Source organism: Mustelus asterias, chromosome 13, assembly GCF_964213995.1.
Source record: "Mustelus asterias chromosome 13, sMusAst1.hap1.1, whole genome shotgun sequence".
In the NCBI taxonomy this organism is placed as follows: domain Eukaryota; kingdom Metazoa; phylum Chordata; class Chondrichthyes; order Carcharhiniformes; family Triakidae; genus Mustelus; species Mustelus asterias.
The window spans coordinates 50,850,638-50,876,597 of NC_135813.1; the positions used below are offsets into that span (position 1 = coordinate 50,850,638).

Genomic DNA, 25,960 nt, shown 5'->3' on the forward strand with positions numbered 1-25,960 from the left:
GTCTCAGTCAGCCCGACGTGGACCCGGCCCTGCGGCTAGAGTACAGGGAGAAGAAGGGCGCGCTGCGGGACCTGCAACTGGTCGGGTCCCGCGGCGCGTACGTGAGGTCGCGGCTCCAGTTCCGGGTGAACCTGGACTGCGGCTCCCCCTTCTTCTACTCGCTGGAAAAAGGGCGGGCTAACCGTCAGCAGCTCCTTACGCTGCTGGCCGACGACGGTTCCCCTGTCTCGGATCCGGAGGGCATCCGGGCCATTGCCCGGGAGTATTACACCTCGCTCTTCTCTCCGGATCCGTCCAGCGAGGATGCCTGCAGACTTCTGTGGGAGGACCTTCCGCAAGTCAGCCCGGAGGGCGTCGGCAGGCTCGAGGCCCCCATCGCCGTGGCCGAGCTGACCGGCGCCCTCAATGGCCTCGGTCGGGGCAAGGCCCCGGGGCTGGACGGGCTGACGGTAGAGTTCTTCAGGGCGTTCTGGGACGTCCTGGGGGACGACTACGCGGGGGTCCTGGAGGAGAGCAACGCCACCGGGGAGATGCCCCTTTCGTGGCGCAGGGCTGTCATTGCCCTGCTGCCAAAGAAGGGGGATCTCCAGTGCCTTAAAAACTGGCGCCCGGTCTCCCTCCTCAGCACGGATTATAAAATCTTTGCCAGGGCATTGGCTTCACGCCTTGAGTCCGTGCTGGACCACATGATCCACCCTGACCAGTCCTACACGGTCCCGGGCCGATCGATCCACGATAACCTCCATCTGGTCCGGGACCTGATCCACCATTCCCAGAGGGCTGGTCTGTCGAGCGCCTTCTTGTCTTTAGATCAGGAGAAGGCGTTCGACAGGGTGGAGCACGAGTATTTGCTCGGGACTCTGCGGGCATTCGGGTTCGGGACGCAGTTCGTCGCCCGGATCCGATTACTCTACTCTGCCGCAGAGTGTCTGATTAAGGTTAACGGGTCCCTGACGGCGCCCCTTCGCTTTGGGAGAGGAGTACGGCAGGGCTGCCCCTTGTCCGGCCAACTTTATTCCGTGTGCGTGGAGCCATTCCTGCGCCTCTTGCGGAGGAGGTTGTCAGGTTTGGCCCTGCGCGGACCGGACGTAGGGGTGGTCCTGTCTGCTTACGCCGACGACGTGCTCCTCATGTTCACGGACCCGGCTGACCTGCGGAGGATGCGAGAATGCCAGGCGGTGTACTCCGCCGCGTCCTCCGCCAGGATCAACTGGGCCAAGTGCTCCGGACTCCTGGTCGGTCCGTGGGAGACGAACCCCCTTCCGGAGGAGCTCAGGCCTTTCACCTGGAGCAGGACCAACCTCCTCTACCTGGGGGACCATCTCTGCCCAGCCGAGGAATCCTGGCCGGCGAACTGGCGGGAGTTGGAGGCCAAAGTCTCCGCCCGTCTGGGTCGCTGGGCAGGACTGCTCCGAGTGCTGTCCTCGTTCTCGTCAGTGCGAGTTCTCGTCATAAAGCAGCTGGTCGCCTCCATGCTGTGGTACCGGCTGGTCACTTTGACCCCTCCCCCTGGCTTTGTCACCGATATGCAGAAAGCCCTCGTGCGGTTTTTCTGGGACAACCGACTGCACTGGGTCGCTGCCAAGGTGCTGCATCTCCCGATTGAGGAGGGCGGACAAGGTCTGGTGTGCCTCCGCACGCAGGTAGCGACCTTCCGCCTCCAGACCCTGCAGCGATACCTTTACGTCGAACCTCCTCCACGATGGCGTGCGATGGCGACGTATTTTTTCCGCCAGTTGCACGGCCTCAATTACGACGTGCAGCTCCTGCACATCAACCTGGGGCGTTTTCCGACCTCCCTGCGGGAGTTGCCCGTCTTTTACCAGGACCTCCTCACAGTCTGGAACGCGGTCGCCTCGCGACGCAGCTCTCCCCCGTCAGGAGTAGCGGCTCTCGTGCGAGAGCCGCTGCTCAGGAATCCGCACCTTCAGCCTTACGACTTCAGGTGGCTGGCGGAGAGGAGGGCCGTGGACACCGGGGTGACCAGGATCGGGGACGTGCTGGATGGCGGAGGAGCGGGCTGGATGAGCCCCCACGTGCTGGCTGAGCGCGCGGGGGTGGCCGTCTGGCACGTGGCCAAAGCGATCCGAGACCTTAGGACGGTCGTGCTCGGCCCCAAGTGCGCACGTGGTCTGGAGGCGGCGCAGGCGTGCGGTGGGATCCCGCCCAAGCGTTTCCCTGCTCGGACGGAATTCCACATTGGCCCAAAGCCTAGACCCCCCCCCCCCGCCAAGGTCAGGTGCCCCACTGCGTGTGCCGCCTCGCGGAAATGCCCTCCGTGCCCTTTTCCACCGCGCGGAGGCGTTTCCTGTACGGGCTGCTGCTGCACACCTTTCACTACCGCGTCCTCGCCCGTCGCCCGGATACACCTTGGCGGGCCTTGTTGCCGTCGGGCGGCGGAGGTCCCCAGTGGAGGTCCCTCTACGGAGGGATCTCCCCCAATTATCTCGGGGACCTGGGGTGGAGGGTGCTGCACGCAGCAGTGCCGTGCAACCGTAGGTTTTTCCGGTACACGGGCTCCCAAGACTGCCCTTTCTGTGGCCTAGTGGAGTCCGTGGACCATGTCTACGTTCTGTGTTTTAGGCTGCACACCCTTTTTGGTTTCCTCAAACACCTCTTATTGATGTTTTGTTTGCAGTTCAGTCCCACGCTCCTGATCTACGGGCACCTGGTGCGGAGAGGGGCGGGTCGGGATGCCGACCTCCTCGTGAACCTGATCCTGGGCCTGGCGAGACGCGCCATCAATAGGTCCAGGCAGCGGGTCATCGACGGGGCCGTCCATCCCGACTGTCTGCCCCTCTACCGCAGCTACATTCGCGGCCAGGTGTCTCTGGAGAGGGAGCATGCGGTGTCCACGGGTGCGGTTGACTCCTTCCGCGACCGCTGGGCGCCGCAGGGGCTGGGGTGTATTATCGACCCCGATAATCACCTTTTGGTTTGACGTTTTAAGTTTCCTTTCGACTTTGATTTTGGTTCGGGCTGTTCCCCCCTTCCTTTTGGGGAGCCGCCCCTTTTACTTTGTCCCTAAGTTAATTTGAGTTCGTTTACTTGATTGGTGCCGAAAAAGCTACCTGATGAGTCCTAATTGATGGTTAAATCAGGGAGCCTCATGCTCCCTATTTAAAGCAGATGTGTCAGACTCCGAGCCTGCATTCAGCAGGGAGCAACTGGAGAGCTGGCTGTGTATAAATGTATGGTGTAAATAAAATAACTTGGTGACAGGACTTTCACCTCCATGGAGTCATTCCAGTACCAATCCCTGGTGATTGTAATTTTCCTGAAATATAGCAAGAGGATGACCAGAGAAAGAGTGGAACCCATTACAAAGCAAAGGGACAATCTGTGCGTGGAACCAAAGGATGTGGGCGAGGTCTTAGATGAATATTTTGCATCTGTATGCACTGAGGAGAAAGACATTGTAGCTGGAGATTTCAGTTGGGAAGGTGAAGTTCTGGACCACATTAAGATTAATAAAGAGGAGGTATTAGATGTCTTAGCAGACATAAAGGTGTATAAATCCCCAGGGCCTGATGAGATGTATCCCAGACTGCTATGGGAGGCAGGGTAGAGATTGCAGGGGCCCTAACTAAGATATTTAAATCTTCGCTGGTCAGGGATGAAGTGCCAGATGATTGGAGGATAGCCAATGTGGTGCTTTTATTCATAAAAGGCAGCAGGGATAAGCCAGGTAATTACAGGCCAGTTAGTCTAACATCAGTGGTAGGGAAATAATTGGAAAGAATTCTGAGGGACAGGATTAATCAAAGCTGAAAAGGCAGAGATTGATCAGGGATAGTCAGTATGGAGTTGTTGGTGGGAGATCCTGTCTGACTAATTTAATAATTTTTTTGAAAATGTAACTAAATATATTGATGAGGTTAGCACAGTTGATGTGGTTTACATGGACTTCAGTAAGGCTTTTGACAAAGTCCCACATGGAAGGCTGTCCAAAAAGTTAGAGCCCATAGGATCCAAAGCAAGTTGGCAAATTGGCTTGTTAATAGGAGGCAAAGGGTGATGGTAGAGAGTTGCTTTTGTGATTGGAAACCTGTGACAAGCGGTGTATCACAGGGGTCGGCGCTGGGACCTTTGCTGTTTTTATATATATTAATGACATGGATGTGAAAGTAGAAGGTATAATTAGTGAGTTTGCAGGTGCCACGGGAATTAGTGGTGTTGTTGATAGTGAGGAGGATAATCTGAGGCGACAGACTGACATTGATCAGCTGATAAATTGGGCAGAGCAATGGCAGATGGAATTTCATCCTGATAAGTGTGAGATGATGCATTTTGGGAGGTCTAATAATGGTAGGATATACACCATGAATTGTAGGTCCCTAGAGAGTATTGAGGAATAAAGGAATCTTTGTGTACAAGTCCGTAGATCCCTGAAGGTGGCAGCACAGGCAGATATGGCGGTGAAGAAGGTGTACGGAATGCTTGCCTTCATGAGCCGGGGCATAGAATATAGGAACAAGGAGGTCTTGGTACAACTTTATAAAAGATTGGTTAGACCACAGATGGAGTATTGTGTGCAGTTCTGGTCACCACACTATTGGAAGGATGTGAGAGGGTGCAGAGGAGATTCACCAGGATGTTACCTGGGATGGAACGTTTCAGCGATGAGGAGAAACTGGATAGTCTGGGGTGGTTTTCCCTGGAGCAGAGGAGGCTGAGAGGGATCTGATAGAGGTATTCATAAAAATATATAAAATCCTGATGGAACTGGACAGGCTAGATGCGGGAAGAATGTTTCGATGTTGGGGAAGTCCAGAACTAGGGGTCACAGACTAAGAATAACGGGTAAGCCATTTAGAACTGAGATGAGGAAGAACTTCTTCACTCAGAGAATTGTGAACCTGTGGGATTCTCTACCACAGAAAGCAGTTGGGACCAGTTCGTTAAATATGTTCAAGAGGGAGCTGGACGTGGCCCTTGTGGTTAAAGGGATCAAGGGGTATGGAGAGAAAGCGAGAGTGGGATACTGAAAGTGCATGGTCAGCCATGATGATATTGAATGGTGGTGCAGGCTCGAAGGGCCGAATGGCCTACTCCTGCACCTATTTTCTATGTTTCAAAATTATAAGAGGCATAGACAGGCTAGATCGGAAGAATCTTTTCCTAACGGCAGAGGTGTCTTAGACCAGAGGGCATAGGTTCAAGGTGAGAAGTAAGTGGTTTAGAGGGGAACTGAGGAAAGTTTTTTTCACCCAGAGGGTGGTAATATGGATCGTGCTATCTGAGAGGGTGGTGGAGGCAGTTACACTCACAACATTTAAGAAGCATCTGGACAAGCACTTAAACCACCAAGGCATTGTAGTTTATGGTCCAAGTGCTCGTAAATGGGATTAGTATAGATTGGTATCTGATGATCGGCATAGACATGGTGGGCCGAAGGGCCTGGTTCTGTGCTGTATGATTCAATAAATAAATAATAAACTTTAAAAATGGCTATCAGCAACGGTGGTACCATGAGTCTTGGATCTGGTCAAGAGTAAATGATTCTCACTCCTCCGGCCTTGTGTTCTGTGGCGGGAGGGGGGCAATTTCACTATCTCCAGAGTTAACGAGGTGTGAGTGGTGACCTCCTCATAGCAGACATATTGTAAAAGAATGTTGTGCTCTGGTTAATGAACATGTATTCCCCAGCTCAAAACAGTGAGTGGCTGGCTCTCCCTGAGCAGCTCCCACTGCTGCTGGTCATTCTCAGTGGTGACTTCAACTGCATCAATGATGCTGCTGGATAACTCAGCAGACTGGACGTTCGCTCCAGATTCCTGGTGGAAACAAGATGTCCAGCTGCACCATGTCTTCAGCAATCCTGCAGACAGAGCATAGCATAGATACAGCTGGTCATGGCCAGACAGGTCCATCCATTCTAGGACAGACTTCTTGCTTGTGCCCTGAGCATTCATGGTCAGATCCACCGCTGTCAAGCCAGTGTTCTCTGATAACTGCCTCCTACCCCTACTGGCTGACTGTTACTTACAAGAACACCAGAAGGTTGCCAGGGGATGTGGAAGCTGAACGTGAAACTGTGAACCCAGAAAACATTGAAGATCTCAAAAAGGATTACAAAGTTTGGAGAACTGAGTCAGACAATGTGAGAATCCTGACAGTGCAGCCTTTTGGCCCATCGAGTCTGCACCGACTCTCCAAGAAAGCATCTTACCCAGGCCCGATCCCCATAACCCCACATATTTACCCTGCTAATCCTCCTAACCTACACATCTTGGGTCACTAAAGGACAATTTAACATGGCCAATCCACTCAACCTGCACATCTTTAGTTCCAGTCACTCTGGTGGAAAAGCAATCAAGGAGAACATTGCGAGGTTTTTCATTCTCAAAGGTGCTCAGAAGGCGAGAAAGGAACAGAAGGAAATGTCCCAACTCCAGAAGCCATGCAGAATCTGCTGCAGCTGCATGTGATGGGGGTCAATGTCAAGGAGGATCTCCAAGAGGTGTAAAGCCAGCTAGCCTCGCTCTTTACCTCCAAGACCTCCAAGATCATCTTCCGGTCCAGAGTCCGCTCTGTGGAACAGGATGATATGTGTTCACGTTTTGCCTTCCAAATGGTGCACAGAGAGAAGTCTGTGATCAGTAGCCCAAAGGAAGAAGATGGCTTGGTAAAGTCATCACAGTCTGACATTCTGAGGGTCAGCAACTCCTTTTATAGGAACATAGAAGATGAAGAGCAGGAGGAGGCCATTTGGCCCTTCGACCCTGCTCCACCATTCATAGAAATCATAGAAACCCTACAGTGCAGAAAGAGGCCATTTGGCCCATCGAGTCTACACTGACCACAATCCCACCCAGGCCCTACCCCCATATCCCTCCATATTTACCTGCTAATCCCTGTAATCTACGTATCTCAGGATACTAAGGGGCAATTTTTTTTTAACATAGCCAATGAACCTAACCCGCACATCTTTGGATTGTGGGAGGAAACCGGAGCACCCGGAGGAAACCCACGCAGACACAAGGAGAATGTGCAAACTCCACACAGTGACTCAAGCCGGGAATCGAACCCAGGTCCCTGGAGCTGTGAAGCAGCAGTGCTAACCACTGTGCTACCGTGCCGCCCCTGATCATTACGATCATGGCTGATCATCCAACTCAATAACCTAATCCTGCTTTTTCCCCATAACCTTTGATCCCATTCGCCCCAAGTGCTATATCCAGCTGCCTCTTGAATACGTTCAATGTTTTGGCATCAACTACTTCCTATGGTAATGAATTCCACAGGCTCATCACTCTCTGGGTGAAGAAATGTCTCCTCACCTCCGTCCTAAATAGTCTACCCTGAATCCTCAGACTGTGACCCCTGGTTCTGGACTCCCCCACCATCGGAAACATCCACCCTACATCTACCCTGCCTAGTCCTGTTAGAATTTGATGCCGGACTATATCAGCTGAGGCCCACCGACAGCATGGCTTCCTGTCCTTTCCTCTATCACGTAGATCTTAGATGATAGCAAGTGGGAGAGTCTGGGCAATCCCCGAACACTAGATGAGCTAAGAATCAGGTAAGAAGGGACTAAGGCCCTCGAATCCTTTTGTGATGAGTAAAACTCCCGGAAGTGACTGCTTACCAGCTGAGTTGTACTCAGTTGTGGGACTGGATGGGCCCAGACCTGCTGGAAGTGAATGAGAGTATGCTTCTGGATGGCAGAATGTCAGAGTCCATGAGGAAAAGGCGTCATTACCCTCATCTACAAGCCATAAGACACAGGAGCAGAATTAGGCCACTACGCCCATCAAATTTGCTCCGCCATTCAATCATGGCTGATATTTTTCTCATTCCCATTCTCCTGCCTTTTCCCCATAATTACTGATCCCCTTATCAATCAAGAACCTATCTATCTCTGTGTTAAAGACACTCAATGACCTGGCCTCCACAGCCTTCTGCGGCAAAGAGTTCCACAGATTCACCACTCTCTGGCTGAAGAAATTCCTCTTCATGTCTCTTTAGCCTGAGGTTGTGCCCTCTGGTTCTAGTTTTTCCTACGAGTGGAAACATCCTCTCCATGTCCACTCTATCCAGGCCAAGCTGAAGGGGGAAAGAAAAGAAATTAAAAACTGGGATAGTTTACAGCCATGATGTGGATATGCCGGCGTTGGACTGGGGTAAACACAATAAGAAGTTTAACAACACCAGGTTAAAGTACAACAAGTTTATTTGGTAGCAAAAGCCACACAAGCTTTCGGAGCCCCAAGCCCGGTGTTGTTAAACTACTTATGTAGTTTACAGCACCATTTTTTACAACTTCATGGCTCTAACATCTTTTTATATCTTTGGAGACTTGAGGTCTATTCATGGTATAACCAATACCTGTGGGCACTGTCTCCAACCTCTCTCTCAACAAACCAATCGGTGTCTTTGATCTGTAACAATTAAATCACCCAGGTTTACAGTCAGGCAGACACCAAATTTGCCACATTAACCGAGACATTGAATATAAGGGCAGGGAGGTTATGATGAAGCTGTACAAAACACTGCTTAGACCACAGCTGGAGTACTGTTTGCAGTTCTGATCACCACACTCGTAATACTCATATTTCTAATCTAAAAGATAGTCCTAGAACATAAGACATTTCATAATTGTAACAATTGTGGTGAATTCGTCTCAATATCTTCTAAAGTATTTATTCCTCAACCGTCAGCATGAGAACAAGCTCATAGAAATCATAGAAACCCTACAGTGCAGAAAGAGGCCATTTGGCCCATCGAGTCGGCACCGACCACAATCCCACCCAGGCCCTACTCCCATATCCCTACATATTTTACCCGCTAATCCCTCTAACCTACGCACCTCAGGACACTAAGGGGCAATTTTAGCATGGCCAATCAACCTAACCCGCACATCTTTTGGACTGTGGGAGGAAACCGGAGGAAACCCATGCAGACACGAGGAGAATGTGCAAACTCCACACAGACAGTGACCCAAGCCGGGAATCGAACCGAGGTCCCTGGAGCTGTGAAGCAGCAGTGCTAACCACTGTGCTACCGTGCGCTATCTGATCATTATTGCATTTCTGCTTGTGATTTTGGGAATTTGCGATTTTGGCAGTTGGGAAATTGCTGGAATCCATCATTAAAGAAGAAATAGCAGGACACCTGGAAAAAAATGGTTCGATCAAGCAGACACAGCATGGATTCATGAAGGGAAAGTCGTGTTTGACAAATTTACTGGATTTTTATGAAGATGTAACGAGTGCAGTTGACAGAGGGGAACCGATGGATGTGGTGTTTTTGGATTTCCAGAAGGCGTTCGATTAGGTGCCTCACAAAAGGTTGCTGCAGAAGATTAAGGTATACTGAGATAGAACATTGAACATAGAACAGTACAGCATAGAACAGGCCCTTCCGCCCACGATGTTGTGCCGAGCTTTATCTGAAACCAAGATCAAGCTATCCCACTCCCTATTATCCTGGTGTGCTCCATGTGCCTATCCAATAACCGCTTAAATGTTCCTAAAGTGTCTGACTCCACTATCACTGCAGGCAGTCCATTCCACACCCCAACCACTCTCTGAGTAAACAACCTATCTCGGACATCTTTCCTATATCTCCCACCATGAACCCTATAGTTATGCCCCCTTGTAATAGCTCCATCCACCCGAGGAAATAGTCTTTGAACATTCACTCTATCTATCCCCTTCATCATTTTATAAATCTCTATTAAGTCTCCCCTCAACCTCCTCCGCTCCAGAGAGAACAGCCTCAACCTTTCCTCATAAGACCTACCCTCCAAACCAGGCAGCATCCTGGTAAATCTCCTTTGCACTCTTTCCAGTGCTTCCACATCCTTCTTATAGTGAGGTGACCAGAACTGCACACAATATTCCAAATGTGGTCTCACCAAGGTCCTGTACAGTTGCAGCATAACCCCACGGCTCTTAAACTCAAACCCCCTGTTAATAAAAGCTAACACACTATAGGCCTTCTTCACAGCTCTATCCACTTGAGTGGCAACCTTAAGAGATCTGTGGTTATAGACCCCAAGATCTCTCTGTTCCTCCACAGTCTTCAGAACCCTACCTTTGACCCTGTAATCCACATTTAAATTTGTCTTACCAAAATGAATCATCTCACATTTATCAGGGTTAAACTCCATGTGCCATTTTTCAGCCCAGCTTTGCATCCTATCTATGTCTCTTTGCAGTCTACAACAGCCCTCCACCTCATCCACTACTCCACCAATCTTGGTGTCATCAGCAAATTTACTGATCCACCCTTCAGCCCCCTCCTCTAAGTCATTAATAAAAATCATAAATAGCAGAGGACCAAGCACTGATCCCTGCGGCACTCTGCTAGCAACCTGCCTCCAATCCGAAAATTTTCCATCCACCACCACTCTCTGTCTTCGATCAGATAGCCAGTTACCTATCCAATCGGCCAACTTTCCCTCCATCCCACACCTCCTTACTTTCATCATAAGCCGACCATGGGGGACCTTATCAAACGCCTTACTAAAATCCATGTATATGACACCAACTGCCCTACCTTCATCAACACACTTAGAATTTTTTGAGGAGGTAACTATCAAATTTGTGAGGCACGACTTGCCCTTCACGAATCCGTGCTGACTATCCCGGATTAATCCGCATCTTTCTAAATGGTCGTAAATCCCTCCCTAAGGACCTTTTCCATCAACTTACCAACCACCGAAGTAAGACCAACCGGCCTATAATTACCAGGGTCATTTCTATTCCCTTTCTTAAACAGAGGAACAACATTCGCCAGTCCTCTGGCACCATCCCCGTGGACAGTGAGGACCCAAAGATCAAAGCCAAAGGCTCTGCAATCTCATCCTTTGCCTCCCAAAGAATCCTCGGATATATTTCATCAGGCCCAGGGGACTTATCAACTTTCAGTTTATTCAAAACTGCTAGTACATCCTCCCTCCAAACATCTACTTCCTCCAGCCTATTAGCCTGTAACACCTTCTCTTGTTGGGGGTAAAGTGTTAGCGTGGATTGAGGATTGGCTATCTAACAGGATAAGAAGTTTAACAACACTAGGTTAAAGTCCAACAGGTTTATTTGGTCGCAAAAGCCACAAGCTTTCGGAGCCTTAAGCCCTCAGGTGAGTGGGAATTCTGTTCACAAACAGGGCATATAAAGACATTCGGTATGTTGTCTGCTTTCTTGCATCTTTGTAGAGACTTGATGTCTGTGTCGATATGCGCGATCTTCTTTGAGATCCTTTCCACTTGGAGCCGGCAGTTTGCGGTGTCAATGGTAGTATCATCATATCTAACAGGAAGCAGAGAGTTGGAATAAATGGGTGTTTTTCTAGTTGGCAGTTGGTGACTAGTGGCGTGCCGCAGGGATCGGCTGGGGCCTCAACTGTTTGCCATATACATAGACGATCTGGAGGAGGGGACCGAGTGTAGGGTAACAAAGTTTACGGATGACCCAAAGATGAGTGGGAAAGCGAGTTGCGTGGAGGATGCGGAAAGTCTGCAGAGAGATTTGCATAGGCTAAGTGAGTGGGCGAGGATCTGGCAGATGGAGTATAACGTTGACAAGTGTGAGGTTATCCACTTTGGAAGAAATAATAGTAAAATGGACTATTATTTAAATGGTGAAAAATTACAGCATGCTACTGTGCAGAGGGACCTGGGGGTCCTTGTGCATGAATCGCAAAAGCTCAGTTTGCAGGTGCAGCAGGTGATCAAGAAGGCAAATGGAATGTTGGCCTTTATCGCGAAGGGGATGGAGTATAAAAGCAGGGAGGTCTTGCTGCAATTGTACAAGGTACTGGTGAGGCCGCAACTAGAGTACTGTGTGCAATTTTGGTCCCCTTATTTGCGGAAGGAGGGAGTACAGAGAAGGTTCATTGTGGAAATGACTAGGGTTGGGAAGCATTTTCCGATCAGGGCCATTGTGATCTCCTGGACTCGTTTCGATCGCCTCAGGGGGTCGGAGAGGAATTTCCCAGATTTTTTTTTTTCCCCATATTGGCCCTGGGGTTTTTCACTCTGGGTTTTCGCCTCTCCCTGGGGATCACATGGTCTGGAATGGGGGGGTGGGGGTGAGTTAATAGGTTGTAATGAACAAAGCATCGTAGCTGTGAGGGACAGCTCGGTGGATAGGATATTGGTATGTAGATAGGCTGGAAAATTGGGCGGGGATCCTGGATTCAGGATTCAATCCTGGACCGGGGAGCGGCGCGGGCTTGGAGGGCCGAAGGGCCTGTTCCTGTGCTGTATTGTTCTTTGTTCTTTGTTCACCAGGTTGATACCGGAGATGAGGGGGTTAGCTTATGAGGAGAGATTGAGTAGATTGAGCCTGTACTCGTTGGAGTTTAGAAGGCTGAGATCTTATAGAGGCATATAAGATAATGAAGGGGCTAGACAGGGTAGAGGCAGAGAGATTCTTTCCACTTAGAAAGGAAACAAGAACTAGAGGACACAGCCTCAAAATAAGGGGGAGTCAGTTTGGAACAGAGTTGAGGAGGAACTTCTTCTCTCAGAGGGTAGTGAATCTCTGGAATTCTCTGCCCATTGAAGCAGTGGAGGTTATCTCGTTAAATATGTTTAAGTCACAGGTAGATAGATTTCTGATCAATAAGGGAATTAAGAGTTATGGGCGGGTAAGTGGAACTAAACCACTATCAGATCAGCCATGATCTTATTGAATGGCGGGGCAGGCTCGAGGGACTAGATGGCCTACTCCTGCTCCTACTACTTATGTTCTTATGATTTTACAATACACAAACTGGTTTGTCATATTTACTGCATTACAACAGAAACTACACGTCAAAGATACTTCATTGGCTGTGAGGCACTTTGTGTCCTCCTGAGAGAGTGAAAGGGCTCTAGAAATACAAGCTCTTTAATTTGATCAAATTATAGTGATACACTCAGCCTTTGTGTCTGTGCTGGCCCTTTGGTAGAGCTGGCCAATTGTGTTCCCAAGGCCCAATATTTTCTTCTTTTCCGTTCAAGTACTATTCCAATCATTTTTTGAATGTTATTATTGAATCTTCTTCTTTTCAGCCAGTGCATTCCAGATCATGAGACCTTGGTGTGTAAAATATGTTTTATTTTGTCATCTTCTGGTTCTTTTGCCAATCAACTTACATTTGTGTTCTCTTGTTATTAACCTTTCTGCCACTGGAAACAGTCTCTCCTTATTTACTCCATGTCTAACATGCCTCTAAGAAGTCTCACAACACCAGGTTAAAGTCCAACAGGTTTATTTGGTAGCAAATGCCATAAGCTTTCGGAGCGCTGCCCCTTCGTCAGATGGAGTGGATATCTCTTGCCTCTTAACAGCCTCTTAATCTTAAATAAAAACAGTTACATGGAAAGATTGGAGAAGTTGGGGCTGTTTTCCTTGGGGAGGAGATTTGATGGAGGCATTCAAAATCATGAGAGGTCTGGACAGAGCCAACAGGGAGAAATGCGAATGGCTCAAGAACTAGAGGGTGTAGATTTCAGGTAATTGATAAAAGAAGCAATGGAGGCATCAGGAGAAACCTTTTCTCACAGCGAGAGTTTAAGATCCTAAATGCAATGCCCAAGATTGTGCTGGAGGCAGGTTCATTTGAGGCATTGGAGGGGAAATTATATAATTATGTAAAAGGAAGAATGTGCAGAGATTTGGGGAGAAGGCAGGGGAATGACACATTGCTCATTCAAAGAGCAGATTTGATGGGCTGAATGGCCTTCAGTGCTGTAATCATTCTGTGATTCTGTAAAGTTGATATTCTTCCTGTCAAAGGAAACAATCGCAGCATGGAAAGAAGCAGAATAATAGGAAAAGGAAGAATAAGAGGAACAGCCTCAAGCTTTCTGCCTTTCCCAGGTCGGGTGCTTTTGCTCAATCTCTGAGTGAGATTGTCATTTGATGCTGAATTAGTGAGTAAATGCCAGGAGCCTGTATCCAGTAGGACCTGAACAGACAGCTTGTGCTGAGACCATCTGTGGTTTTTGAATGATTGAAATGTATGAATTCTGTGTTCAGCTGCAGAGACTGTCAGTTCGAAGACAAGACAAAAGAAGAGGGGTGGATGTGCTGGAGTCAAGAGAGGATGATGCAAACTCGGGGAACAGACGGCGGGAAAAGGGGCTCAGTCTTCTTGTGCAGTGTGTGTTGGGAAAACCACTGGATAAAACGGAACAGTTATCTAACTGGGAGAAACGGCCTCTCCGACTTCAACAGATCATTTATGCAGGTGAGCAGCTCCTGTCAACTCACTGTGCCAGTGTTACCAGCTCCTTGAGAAAAACAACCAGACCAGCATGGGCTTGTCCCAGAAATCCCTTGTACCTCTGCAAGATCCTCCTTGGAATTGTAATAATCTGACACAAAGTTAGCCAAATAGAAACAGAACCATAGAGCTCCTACAGTGCAGAAGAAGGCCATTCAGCCCATTGAGTTTGCATTGAGTCTCCATAAGAGCATCCTGTCCAGATCCCCTCCATCTTATCCCCATAACAAGGAGTTACAGACCAGTTAGTCTAACATCAGAAATAGGGAAATAGAATCATAGAATCCCTATAGTGCAGAAAGAGGCCATTCAGTCCATCGAGTCTGCGCCAACAAGTATCCCATCCAGGCCCTATCTACATAACCCCACATACTTACTTGCTATTCCCCCTGACCCTAAGGGGCAATTTAGCATGGCCAACCAACCTAACCAGCACATCTTTGGAGTGTGGGAGGAAACCGAAGTATCCAGAGGAAATTCACGCAGACACAGGGAGAATGTGCAAACTCCTCAGATACAGTCACCCGAGGCTGGAATTGAACCCTGGCACTGTGAGGCAGCAGTGCTAACCACTGTGCCGTCTTTCAGCTGAGATGTTAAACATCTGCCAATTTATGTGGCTGTAAAATACACTATGGCACCTTTTGAAGATGGGGAAGGGACATCTCGCTGGTGTTCTGGCTAATTATTATCCATTATGTGGAGATGCTGGCATTGGACTGGGGTAAACACAGTAAGAGTTTTAACAACACCAGGTTAAAGTCCAACAGGTTTATTTGGTAGCAAATGCCATTAGCTTTCGGAGCGCTGCTCCTTCGTCAGATGGAGTGGATATCTGCTCTCAAACAGGGCATACAGAGACACAAAATCAAGTTACAGAATACTGATTAGAATGCGAATCTCTACAGCCAACCAGGTCTTAAAGGTACAGACAAATGTGAGTGGAGGGAGCATTAAGCACAGGTTAAAGAGATGTGTGTTGTCTCCAGACAGGACAGCCAGTGAGATTCTGCAAGTCCAGGAGGCAAGCTGTGGGGGTTACTGATAGTGTATCATAAACCCAAGATCCCGGTTTAGGCCGTCCTCGTGTGTGCGGAACTTGGCTATCAGTTTCTGCTCAGCGACTCTACGCTGTTGTGTGTCGTGAAGGCTGCCTTGGAGAACGCTTACCCGAAGATCAGAGGCTGAATGCCCGTGACCACTGAAGTGCTCCCCCACAGGAAGAGAACAGTCTTGCCTGATGATTGTCGAGCGGTGTTCATTCATCCGTTGTCGTAGCGTCTGCATGGTTTCCCCAATGTACCATGCCTCGGGACATCCTTTCCTGCAGCATATCAGGTAGACAACGTTGGCCGAGTTGCAAGAGGAGGTACCATGTACCTGGTAGATGGTGTTCTCACGTGAGATGATGGCATCTGTGTCAATGATCCGGCATGTCTTGCAGAGGTTGCTGTGGCAGGGTTGTGTGGTGTCGTGGTCACTGTTCTCCTGAAGGCTGGGTAGTTTGCTACGGACAATGGTCTGTTTGAGGTTGCGTGGTTGTTTGAAGGCAAGAAGTGGGGGTGTGGGGATGGCCTTGGCGAGATGTTCGTCTTCATCAATGACACGTTGAAGGCTCCGGAGGAGATGCCGTAGCTTCTCCACTCCGGGGAAGTACTGGATGACGAAGGGTACTCTGTCCACCGTGTCCCGTGTTTGTCTTCTGAGGAGGTCAGTGCGGTTTTTCGCTGTGGCGCGTCGGAACTGTTGATCGATGAGTCGAGCGCCATATCCTGTTCTTGTGAGGGCATCTTTCAGCGTGTGGAGGTATCTGTTCCGATCCTCCTCATCCGAGCAGATCCTGTGTATACGGAGGAATCCTCAGATTGGACCCTTTTGGTACTGGACCAAGGCCTTGCTCTGTCAGGCCTGTGTGGTAACTGGTGTGCAACAGCCACTCCACGTTAAAAACACTTGCGCACAGTCGTCTTCCACTCCGGACCTGGAACGTCAGGATCCTCATGGACAGCCCCAGCAGTGACAGACTGAAACAGCATTACCCAGAAGCTCAGACATTTCAACATTGGCATCGCCAAGCTGATTGAGATCCGGTGGGCAAGGGAAGGCCAGCTAATGGATCAAAGTGGTGATTACACAAAGAACAGTACAGCACAGGAAACAGGCCCTTCGGCACTCCAAGCCTGTGCCGCTCCTTGGTCCAACTAGACCATTCGTTTGTATCCCTCCATTCCCAGGCTGCTCATGTGACTATCCAGGTAAGTCTTAAACGATGCCAGCGTGTCTGCCTCCACCACCCTACTTGACAGCGCATTCCAGGCCCCCACCACTCTCTGTGTAAAAAATGTCCCTCTGATATCTGAGTTATACCTCGCCCCTCTCACCTTGAGCCTGTGACCCCTCGTGATCGTCACCTCTGACCTGGGAAAAAGCTTCCCACCGTTCACCCTATCTATACCCTTCATAATTTTGTATACCTCTATTAGATCTCCCCTCATTCTCCGTCTTTCCAGGGAGAACAAGCCCAGTTTACCCAATCTCTTCTCATAGCTAAGACCCTCCATACCAGGCAACATCCTGGTAAACCTGCTCTGCACTCTCTCTAAAGCCTCCACGTCTTTCTGGTAGTGCGGTGACCAGAACTGGACGCAGTACTCTAAATGTGGCCTAACCAGCGTTCTATACAGCTGCAACATCAGACTCCAGCTTTTATACTCTATACCCCGTCCTATAAAGGCAAGCATACCATATGCCTTCTTCACCACCTTCTCTACCTGTGCTGCCACCTTCAAGGGTTTGTGGACTTGCACACCTAGGTCCCTCTGTGTTTCTATACGCTTGACGGCTCTGCCATTTATTGTATAACTACCCCCTATATTAGTTCTTCCAAAATGCATCACTTCGCATTTATCCGGATTAAATTCCATCTGCCATTTCTCCGCCCAATTTTCCAGCCTATCTATATCCTGTTATATTGTCCGACAATGTTCATTGCTATCCGCAAGTCCAGCCATCTTCCGTGTCATCCGCAAACTTGCTGATGACACCAGTTACACCTTCTTCCAAATCATTTATATGCATCACAAAGAACAGAGGTCCCAGTACAGAGCCCTGTGGAACACCACTGGTCACAGACCTCCAGCCGGAAAAAGACCCTTCGACTGCTACCCTCTGTCTCCTATAGCCAATGATGTGGCGATGCCGGCGTTGGACTGGGGTAAACACAGTAACAGTTTTAACACGCCAGGTTAAAGTCCAACAGGTTTATTTGGTAGCAAATACCATTAGCCTTCGGAGTGCTGATCCTTCGTCAGATGGAGTGGAGCAGGTTTCCACTCCATCTGACAAAGGAGCAGCGCTCCGAAAGCTAATGGTATTTGCTACCAAATAAACCTGTTGGACTTTAACCTGGTGTTGTTAAAACTGTTCCTATGGATAAGCCAGTTCTCCACCCATCTCGCCACTTCTCCTTGTATCCCATGAGCCTTAACCTTCTTAACCAACCTGCCATGTGGGACTTTGTCAAATGCCTTACTTAAATCCATATAGACGACATCCACGGCCCTTCCTTCGTCAACCGTTTTTGTCACTTCCTCAAAAAACTCCACCAAATCTGTAAGGCACCATCTCCCCCTTACAAAACCATGCTGTCTGTCACTGAGATTGTTCCGTTCTAAATGCGCATACATCCTGTCTCTAAGAATCCTCTCCAACAACTTCCCGACCTCGGACGACAAGCTCACTGGCCGATAATGACCCGGGTTATCCCTGCTACCCTTCTTAAATAACGGTACCACATTCGCTATCCTCCAATCCTCAGGGACCTCACCTGTGTCCAACGAAGAGACAAAGATTTCCGTCAGAGGCCCAGCAATTACAATTCTTGTCTCCCTGTGCAGTCTAGGATAGATGCCATTCGGCCCTGGGGACTTGTCAGTTTTAATGTTATCTAAAAAACCTAACACTTCCTCCCTTATAATGGAGATTCTCTCTAACGGGTCAACAACTCCCTCTGAGACACTCCCTGTCAACAAGTCCCTCTCCTTTGTGAATACCGATGCAAAGTATTCATTTAGGATCTCCCCTATTCCCTTGGGTTCTAACCATAATTCCCCTCCTTTGTCCCTGAGAGGTCCGACTTTTTCCCTGACAACTCTTTTGTTCCTAACATATGAATAAAATGCCTTAGGATTCTCCTTAATCCTGTCTGCCAAGAATATTTCGTGACCTCTTTTTGCCCTTCTAACTCCCCGTTTGAGTTCTTTCCTACTCTCTCTGCATTCCTCCAGAGCTCCATCTGTTTTCAGTTGCCTGGACCTAATGTTCGCCTCTCTTTTCTTTGTGATCAGATCGTCAATTTCCCTGGTTATCCACGGTTCTCGAATCCTATCTTTCCTATCCTTCCTTTTTACAGGCACATGCCTGTCCTGCAGCCTTATCAACTGTTCCTTAAAAGACTCCCACATGCCAGACGTGGACTTACCCCCGAACAGCTCTCCCAATCAACGTTATTTTGCAAAGGTAAACCAGAAGAAGATCGCCTCCTCTATAGGGTTTGGCTTTGCCATTAAAAAAAACAGGTTGGCTGTGTCAGAGACTCTCCTTGCGGGATAAATGAACATCATGACCCATTGGCTCACCCTGGCACAGAACCAGTGCGTTGCAGTCACTCGACCAGGAAACATCAAGACTGGTTCGATGAGAATAACCAGGAGATCCAGGAGCTGATAAGCTGCAAACCGAGATTTTTTGGAATCTGAAAAGGCAACCCAACTCAAGAGCAAGTATGCAGCTCCACAGACGGCTGAGGCCCAGCAACAAATCAGTGAGCTGAAGAACAGATAGGTAGGTGGAGAAAATGCAGAAGACTCAGCAATTAGCCAAACAACATGACGCATGAGGTTTTTTTTTGGTGCAGTCAGGACCACCTATGGCCCAAGCACCCAAGGTGCCATCACCCCACCACTGGCCAGAAACGGAGAGGTGTTCATCAAGAAACGAGAGGCAGTCAACGCCCGCTGGAAAGAGCACTTTGCAAACCGCCTTAACAGGGATTCAATCTTCAACACAAGTGGCCTCGACTCCATCTTGCAGCATGCTGCCCACCATCTTGGCATCCAACCCGGCACGAAGTAGAAAAGGCCATCCAACAGCTAAAGAACAACAAGGCATCAGCAGGAATCCCTATCCAAGCGCTAAAACATGACGGAGAGGTATTATTGACACAAATACATAACCTAATTTCCCATATACTGACCAATGAACCTGGACAGGTGTCAGATCTCTCAGTGGGAGAGCATCTTGGGGATAGCGATCATAACTCTATCTCCTTTAGGCTTGCATTGGCAAAAGATCAGGCAAGCTAGGAAAGTGTTCATATGGAGTAAGGGGAAATATGAAGACATTAGACAGCAAATTAGAGGAGTAAATTGGAAGGAGGTATTCTCGGGGAAATGTACTGAAGAGAGGTGGCAGTTTTTCCAGGAATGTCTGTCTAGAGTTCTACAGGACAACGTTCCGAGCAGACAGGGAGGTGTTGGTTGGTTAAAGGAACCGTGGTGCACGAAAGCTGTGCGGGACCTAGTCGAGAAGAAAAGGAAAGCGTACAAAAGGCTTAGAGAGCTTGGCGAAGATAGGGATTTAGAAGAGTATACGGCTTGTAGGAAGGGACTAAAGAAGGAAATTAGGAGAGCCAGAAGGGGTCACGAGAAGGCCCTGGCAGGTAGGATTAAGGAGAACCCTTAATTGGCTGTGTCAGAGACTCTCCTTGCGGGATAAATGAACATCATGACCCATTGGCTCACCCTGGCACAGAACCAGTGCGTTGCAGTCACTCGACCAGGAAACATCAAGACTGGTTCGATGAGAATAACCAGGAGTTCTATAAATATGTGAAGAGTAAAAGGATGAGACGTGACGGAATAGGGCCTATAAAAGGTGAAGGCGGGAAAGTCTGTACGGAACCAGTAGAAATGGCAGAGGTGCTCAATGAGTATTTTGCCTCGGTTTTCACAGAGGAGAAGGACCTGGGCGGATGTACTGCGGGCATGCGGTGGACTGAAAGGATTGAGTATGTGGACTTTAAGAAAGAGGTTGTGCTGGAATCTTTGAATAGCATCAAGATAGATAAGTTGCCGGGTCCGGATGGGATGTACCCCAGGTTACTGTGGGAGGTGAGGGAAGAGATTGCAGAGCCTCTGGCGATGATCTTTGCATCGTCGATGGAGACGGGAGAGGTGCCGGAGGATTGGAGGATTGCAGATGTGGTTCCTATTTTCAAGAAGGGATAGCCCAGGTAATTACCGACCGGTGAGTCTAACCTCAGTGGTTGGTAAACTGATGGAGAAGATCCTGAGGGACAGGATATATGAGCATTTAGAGAGGTTTATTATGCTCAAGAATACTCAGCATGGCTTTGTCAAGGGCAGATCATGCCTTATGAGCCTGGTGGAGTTCTTCGAAAATGTGACTAAACACATTGACGAAGGGAAGGCGGTAGATGTGGTTTATATGGATTTTAGCAAGGTGTTCGATAAGGTCCCCCATGCAAGGCTTCTCGAAAAAGTGAGAGGGCATGGGATCCAAGGTGCTGCTGCCCTGTGGATCCAGAACTGGCTTGCCCAAAGGAGGCAGAGAGTGGGTATAGATGGGTCTTTTTCTAAATGGAGGTCGGTCACCAGTGGTGTGCCCCAGGGATCTGTTCTGGGACCCTTGCTGTTTGTCATTTTCATAAATGACCTGGACGAGGAAGCGGAGGGATGGGTTGGTAAGTTTGCCGACTACACGAAGGTTGGTGGGGTTGTGGACAGTCTGGAGGGATGTTAGAAGTTACAGAGGGACATAGATAGCATGCAAGACTGGGTGGACAAGTAGCAGATGGACTTCAACCCAGATAAATGCGTCGTGGTCCATTTTGGTAGGTCAAATGGGATGAAGGAGTACAATATAAAGGGAAAGACTCTTAGTACTGTAGAGGATCAGAAGGACCTTGGGGTCCGGGTCCATAGGACTCTGAAATCGGCCCCGCAGGTGGAGGAGGTGGTTAAGAAGGCGTATGGTGTGCTGGCCTTCATCAATCAAGGGATTGAGTTTAGGAGTCCGGGGATAATGATGCAGCTATATAAGACCCTCGTCAGACCCCACTTGGAGTACTGTGCTCAGTTCTGGTCGCCTCACTATAGGAAGGATGTGGAAAAGATTGAAAGGGTGCAGAGGAGATTTACAAGGATGTTGCCTGGATTGAGTGGCATGCCTTATGAGAATAGGCTGAGGGAGCTCGGTCTTTTCTCCTTGGAGAGACGAAGGATGAGAGGAGACCTAATAGAGGTGTATAAGATGTTGAGAGGCATAGATCGGGTGGACTCTCAGACGCTTTTTCCCAGGGTGGAAATGTCTGCTACGAGAGGATGCAGGTTTAGGGTGCTGGGGGGTAGGTACAGGGGAGATGTTAGGGGTAAGTTTTTCACACAGAGGGTGGTGGGCGAGTGGAATCGGCTGCCGTCAGTGGTGGTGGAGGCGAACTCAATAGGGTCTTTTAAGAGACTTCTGGATGAGTACATGGAGCGTAATAGGATGGAGGGTTATGGGTAGGTCTAGAAGGTAGGGATGTGTTCGGTACAACTTGTGGGCCGAAGGGCCTGTTTGTGCTGTAGTTTTTCTATGTTTCTATATCAGAGAGGAGGAGAACAGGCCAGGTGATCACAGAGATACCGTAATCGTGATCATATTCAAGAAAGATAGCAAGCCTGCCTGGAGTAGAATCATAGAAACCCTACAGTACAGAAAGAGGCCATTCGGCCCATCGAGTCTGCACCGACCACAATCCCACCCAGGCCCTACCCCCATATCCCTACACATTTACCCACTAATCCCTCTAATCTACGCATCTCAGGACACTAAGGGACAATTTTAGCTAAAGAGAAATTTCCCTGCTGTCGGCCAAAGGGAAAGTCATTGAGAGAGTCCTCCTTAATCACCTTCTTGTGACTGAAGAGCTCCTCGCAGAGATGCAATGTGGATTCTGTCTCTAAGGGGCATGGTGAACGTGATCTTCACCATGCAGCAGCTGCAAGAGAAATGCAGGAAATAGCAACAACCCTTGTACGTGCCCTTCCTCAACCTCACAAAGGCTTTCAACACTGTCAAGCAGAAGGGATTATAAAGTGTCCTTCTCCGTGCTGGCTGCCTCCAAACGTTTGACACCTTCTCCGCCAGCTCCATGATGATATGCAAGCTGTGATTCTGGCCAACAGATCCACCCACAGACCAGCACCGTCTTCGGTGTGCAACAGATCCACCACAGACCCAATTCACATTCAGACTGGAATCAAGCAAGGCTGTGACATTGCACCAATGCTCTCCTCGGCGTTCCTTGCTGCAATGCTCCATCTCGCCCTCAGCAAACACCCCCTGGGGTAGAGCTAAACTCGGCGGCGCGGTAGCACAGCGGTTAGCACTGCTGCTTCACAGCTCCAGCTTCACAGCTCCAGGGACCTGGGTTTGATTCCCGGCTTGGGTCACTGTCTGTGTGGAGTTTGCACATTCTCCTCGTGTCTGCGTGGGTTTCCTCCGGGTGCTCCGGTTTCCTCCCACAGTCCAAAGATGTGCGGGTTACGTTGATTTGCGATGCTAAAATTGCCCCTTAAGTGTCCTGAGATGTGTAGGTTAGAGGGATTAGTGGCTAAAAATATGTGGGGGTAGGGCCTGGATGGGATTGTGGTCGGTGCAGACTTGAAAGGGCCGAATGGCCTCTTTCTGTACTGTAGGGTTTCTATGATTTATCTATCATGATAAACTGTAGGACAGGAGAGCAGAGGAAACAGACAAAGGGCAACATCCCCACTGGTACCTGGGAATCCCTGGCTCAACATCACCCAAAGTGGAGGAAAATCATCTGGGAAGGAGCTGAGCACCTTGACTTTCATCGCTGGGAGCAAGCTCAAGCCAAGCGTTGATAGTGAAAGGAGCGTGTGGCAACCTGGGCACCCCACCCACCCACTCCTCCAACCATTGTCTGCCACATTTGTGATAGAAACTATTGGTCACTCATTTGTCTCCTCAGTCTTATTGGAACTCATTTTTAGTGTGGAAGCAAGCCACCCCAACTCAGAGGGACTGTCTGAGAATAGAAGTTGTTTGTGGGATCTTGCTGTGCAGAAAATGGCTGTCGATTTCAAATTCCCATTACCTACAACAATAACATTGTGACTACTGTGCCAGGGCTCAGTATACATTGGCACCTAGTTTGGTACAGTTAGCAGCATGCAGGACGTGACTGGCCAATTGCCTCAGCATAGTGTTGCTGTTCTGTATACGAGGTCACAGCCCAAGCCAGGGTGAAAACTCATTCCAGCATCTCACCGCTCATCGCCACCCATCACCAACTCACCTGCTAAGCTGAGCAGGGCTGTGGCTGCCCAATGCTGGAGGAACAGCGCACTAAAAATTATACTCTTATACAAGTCCTAAATTATAAAGGTAACATTTCCCATGACGTTGAACAGTACCCCAGAGAGAGTCGGTGTGTGTAGAACTGTCCCCCAGTGAGAATCAATGTGTGTGGACCTGTACCCCAGTGAGAGTCAATGTGTGTGGAACTGTACCCCAGTGAGAGTCAGTGTGTGTGGAACTGTATCCCAGTAAGAGTCAGTGTGTGTGGACCTGTCCCCCAGTGAGAGTCAGTGTGTGTGGAACTGTCCCCCAGTGAGAGTCAGTGTGTGTGGACCTGTATCCCAGTAAGAGTCAGTGTGTGTGGAACTGTCCCCCAGTGAGAGTCAGTGTTTATCGAAATGTCGCACAGTGAGAGTCAGTGTGTGTGGAACTATCCCGCAGTGAGAGTCAGTGTGTGTGGAACTGTACCCCAGTGAGAGTCAGTGTGTGTGGAACTGTACCCCAGTGAGAGTCAGTGTGTGTCGAACTGTACCCCAGTGAGAGTCAGTGTGTGTCGAACTGTATCCCAGTGAGAGTCAGTGTGTGAGGATTTGTCCCCAGTGAGAGTCAGTGTGTGTGGAACTGTACCCCAGTGACAGTCAGTGTGTGAGGATTTGTCCCCAGTGACAGTCAGTGCATTCAAGAAGTGAAAAGATGAGAAGCAAATGTAGGCAGGAAGAATGAGTAAATTGATGTGTTTTGCTCTGTTCTTTCTCGGTAGCGGCCGACGCCTACTGCCTGCTGGATGTTTATGATGCCTTGCAGCGAGAGCCACAACGTTTTGGACTGAGCGGCAGTTTTGAAGAGTTTCTGATGTTGAAAATGAAGAGTGGAAGGGAAAAGAAATCAAAGAGAAACAAGAGCAGTCCCAGCATCCCAGCTCAGGTAGAAAGCAGCAAGACCATCTGTGTGATGGGAGGACCTGGAGTCAGGCTGGGATGAACTAGTGGGTTCATTAGGGGAGGGAAAACTGCAGTGTCACAGAGATTGGGGTGATGATTATGGGCAGGCAGAGGAGGAGCAGAGTGGAGACGGGGGATGCAGTGATGCACAGAATGATGTCGAGATGGTGAGCAGGGATTTGATACAGAGCAAAATGGGTTAAGATTTCAGAAATAGCATCTGGATAGTTAATGTTGCAGTCTTTAAATGAATGCTTTTGTTGCAGGATAGATTATGGGGCCTGCACAGGGCTATGGGGGTGCCACCATGTTTTCCAAGAGGGAGTGGCAACAAGGGTCAAAGAGCAGCGTTTGGGTCGCTGGCATCGCATGCAAGCCCAGAATTTCTTGCCTATCCTTAATTGCCCTTTCCCTTGCTGTGCGAGGCCATTTCAGAGGGTAGCTAAGAATCAACCACATTGCTGTGGCTCTGGAGTTATGTGCAGGCTGGACCAGGTAAGGATGGCAGATTTCCTTCCCTGAAGGGGCTTCAGTGACCCAGATGTGTGGTCAATATAAAAAAGATGAGCTTTTTCTACTTTGTTAGCTGCATTCAAATTTTACCCCTGCCTGTGTCCCCAGCACATCAGCCTGAGCCTCTGAATTACATCACATCTACACATCATAGGATTTATAATCACCTAGAAAGGAATAATTTGATTAGGGATAGTCAGCACCATTTTGTGAAGGGTAGGTCGTGCCTCACAAACCTTATTGAGTTCTTTGAGAAGGTGACCAAAGAGGTGGATGAGGGTAAAGCGGTTGATGTGGTGTATATGGATTTCAGCAAAGCATTTGATAAGGTTGCCCATGGTAAGCTATTGCAGAAAATACGGACACATGGGATTAAGGGTGATTTAGTGGTTTGGATCAGGAATTGGCTAGCTGTAAGAAAACAGAGGGTGGTAGTTGATGGGAAATATTCATCCTGGAGTTCAGTTACTAGTGGTGTACCGCAAGGATCTGTTTTGGGGCCACTGCTGTTTGTCATTTTTATAAATGACCTGGATGAGGGCGCAGAAGGATGGATTAGTAAATTTGCAGATGACACTAAAGTCGGTGGAGTTGTAGGCAGTGCAGAGGGAAGTGGCAGATTACAGAAAGACATAGATAAGCTGCAGAGCTGGGCTGAGAGGTGGCAAATGGAGTTTAATGCGGAAAAGTGTGAGGTGATTCACTTTGGAAAGAATAACAGGAATACAGAGTACTGGGCTAATGGTAAGATACTTGGTAGTGTGGATAAACAGAGGGAGCTGGGTGTCCATGTGCATAGATCCCTGAAAGTTGGCACCCAGGTTGATAGGGTTGTTAAGAAGGCATACGGTGTGTTAGCTTTTATTGGTAGAGGGATTGAGTTTCGGAGCCAT

The 25,960-nt window shown here is 48.9% G+C and overlaps 1 protein-coding gene across 9 annotated transcripts in view; it reads left to right on the top strand.

Annotated features, from left to right (window-relative positions):
• The window catches only part of exd3 (exonuclease 3'-5' domain containing 3), a 637,814-nt gene that overhangs the window by 364,515 nt on the left and 247,339 nt on the right, over positions 1-25,960 (top strand). For all 9 annotated transcript variants that reach the window (XM_078226739.1, XM_078226741.1, XM_078226746.1 and 6 more), the window contains 2 exons: positions 13,980-14,190; positions 24,374-24,537. In XM_078226739.1, the coding sequence (XP_078082865.1) occupies positions 13,980-14,190; positions 24,374-24,537 (375 nt within the window). The remainder of the gene's footprint in view (positions 1-13,979; positions 14,191-24,373; positions 24,538-25,960) is intronic.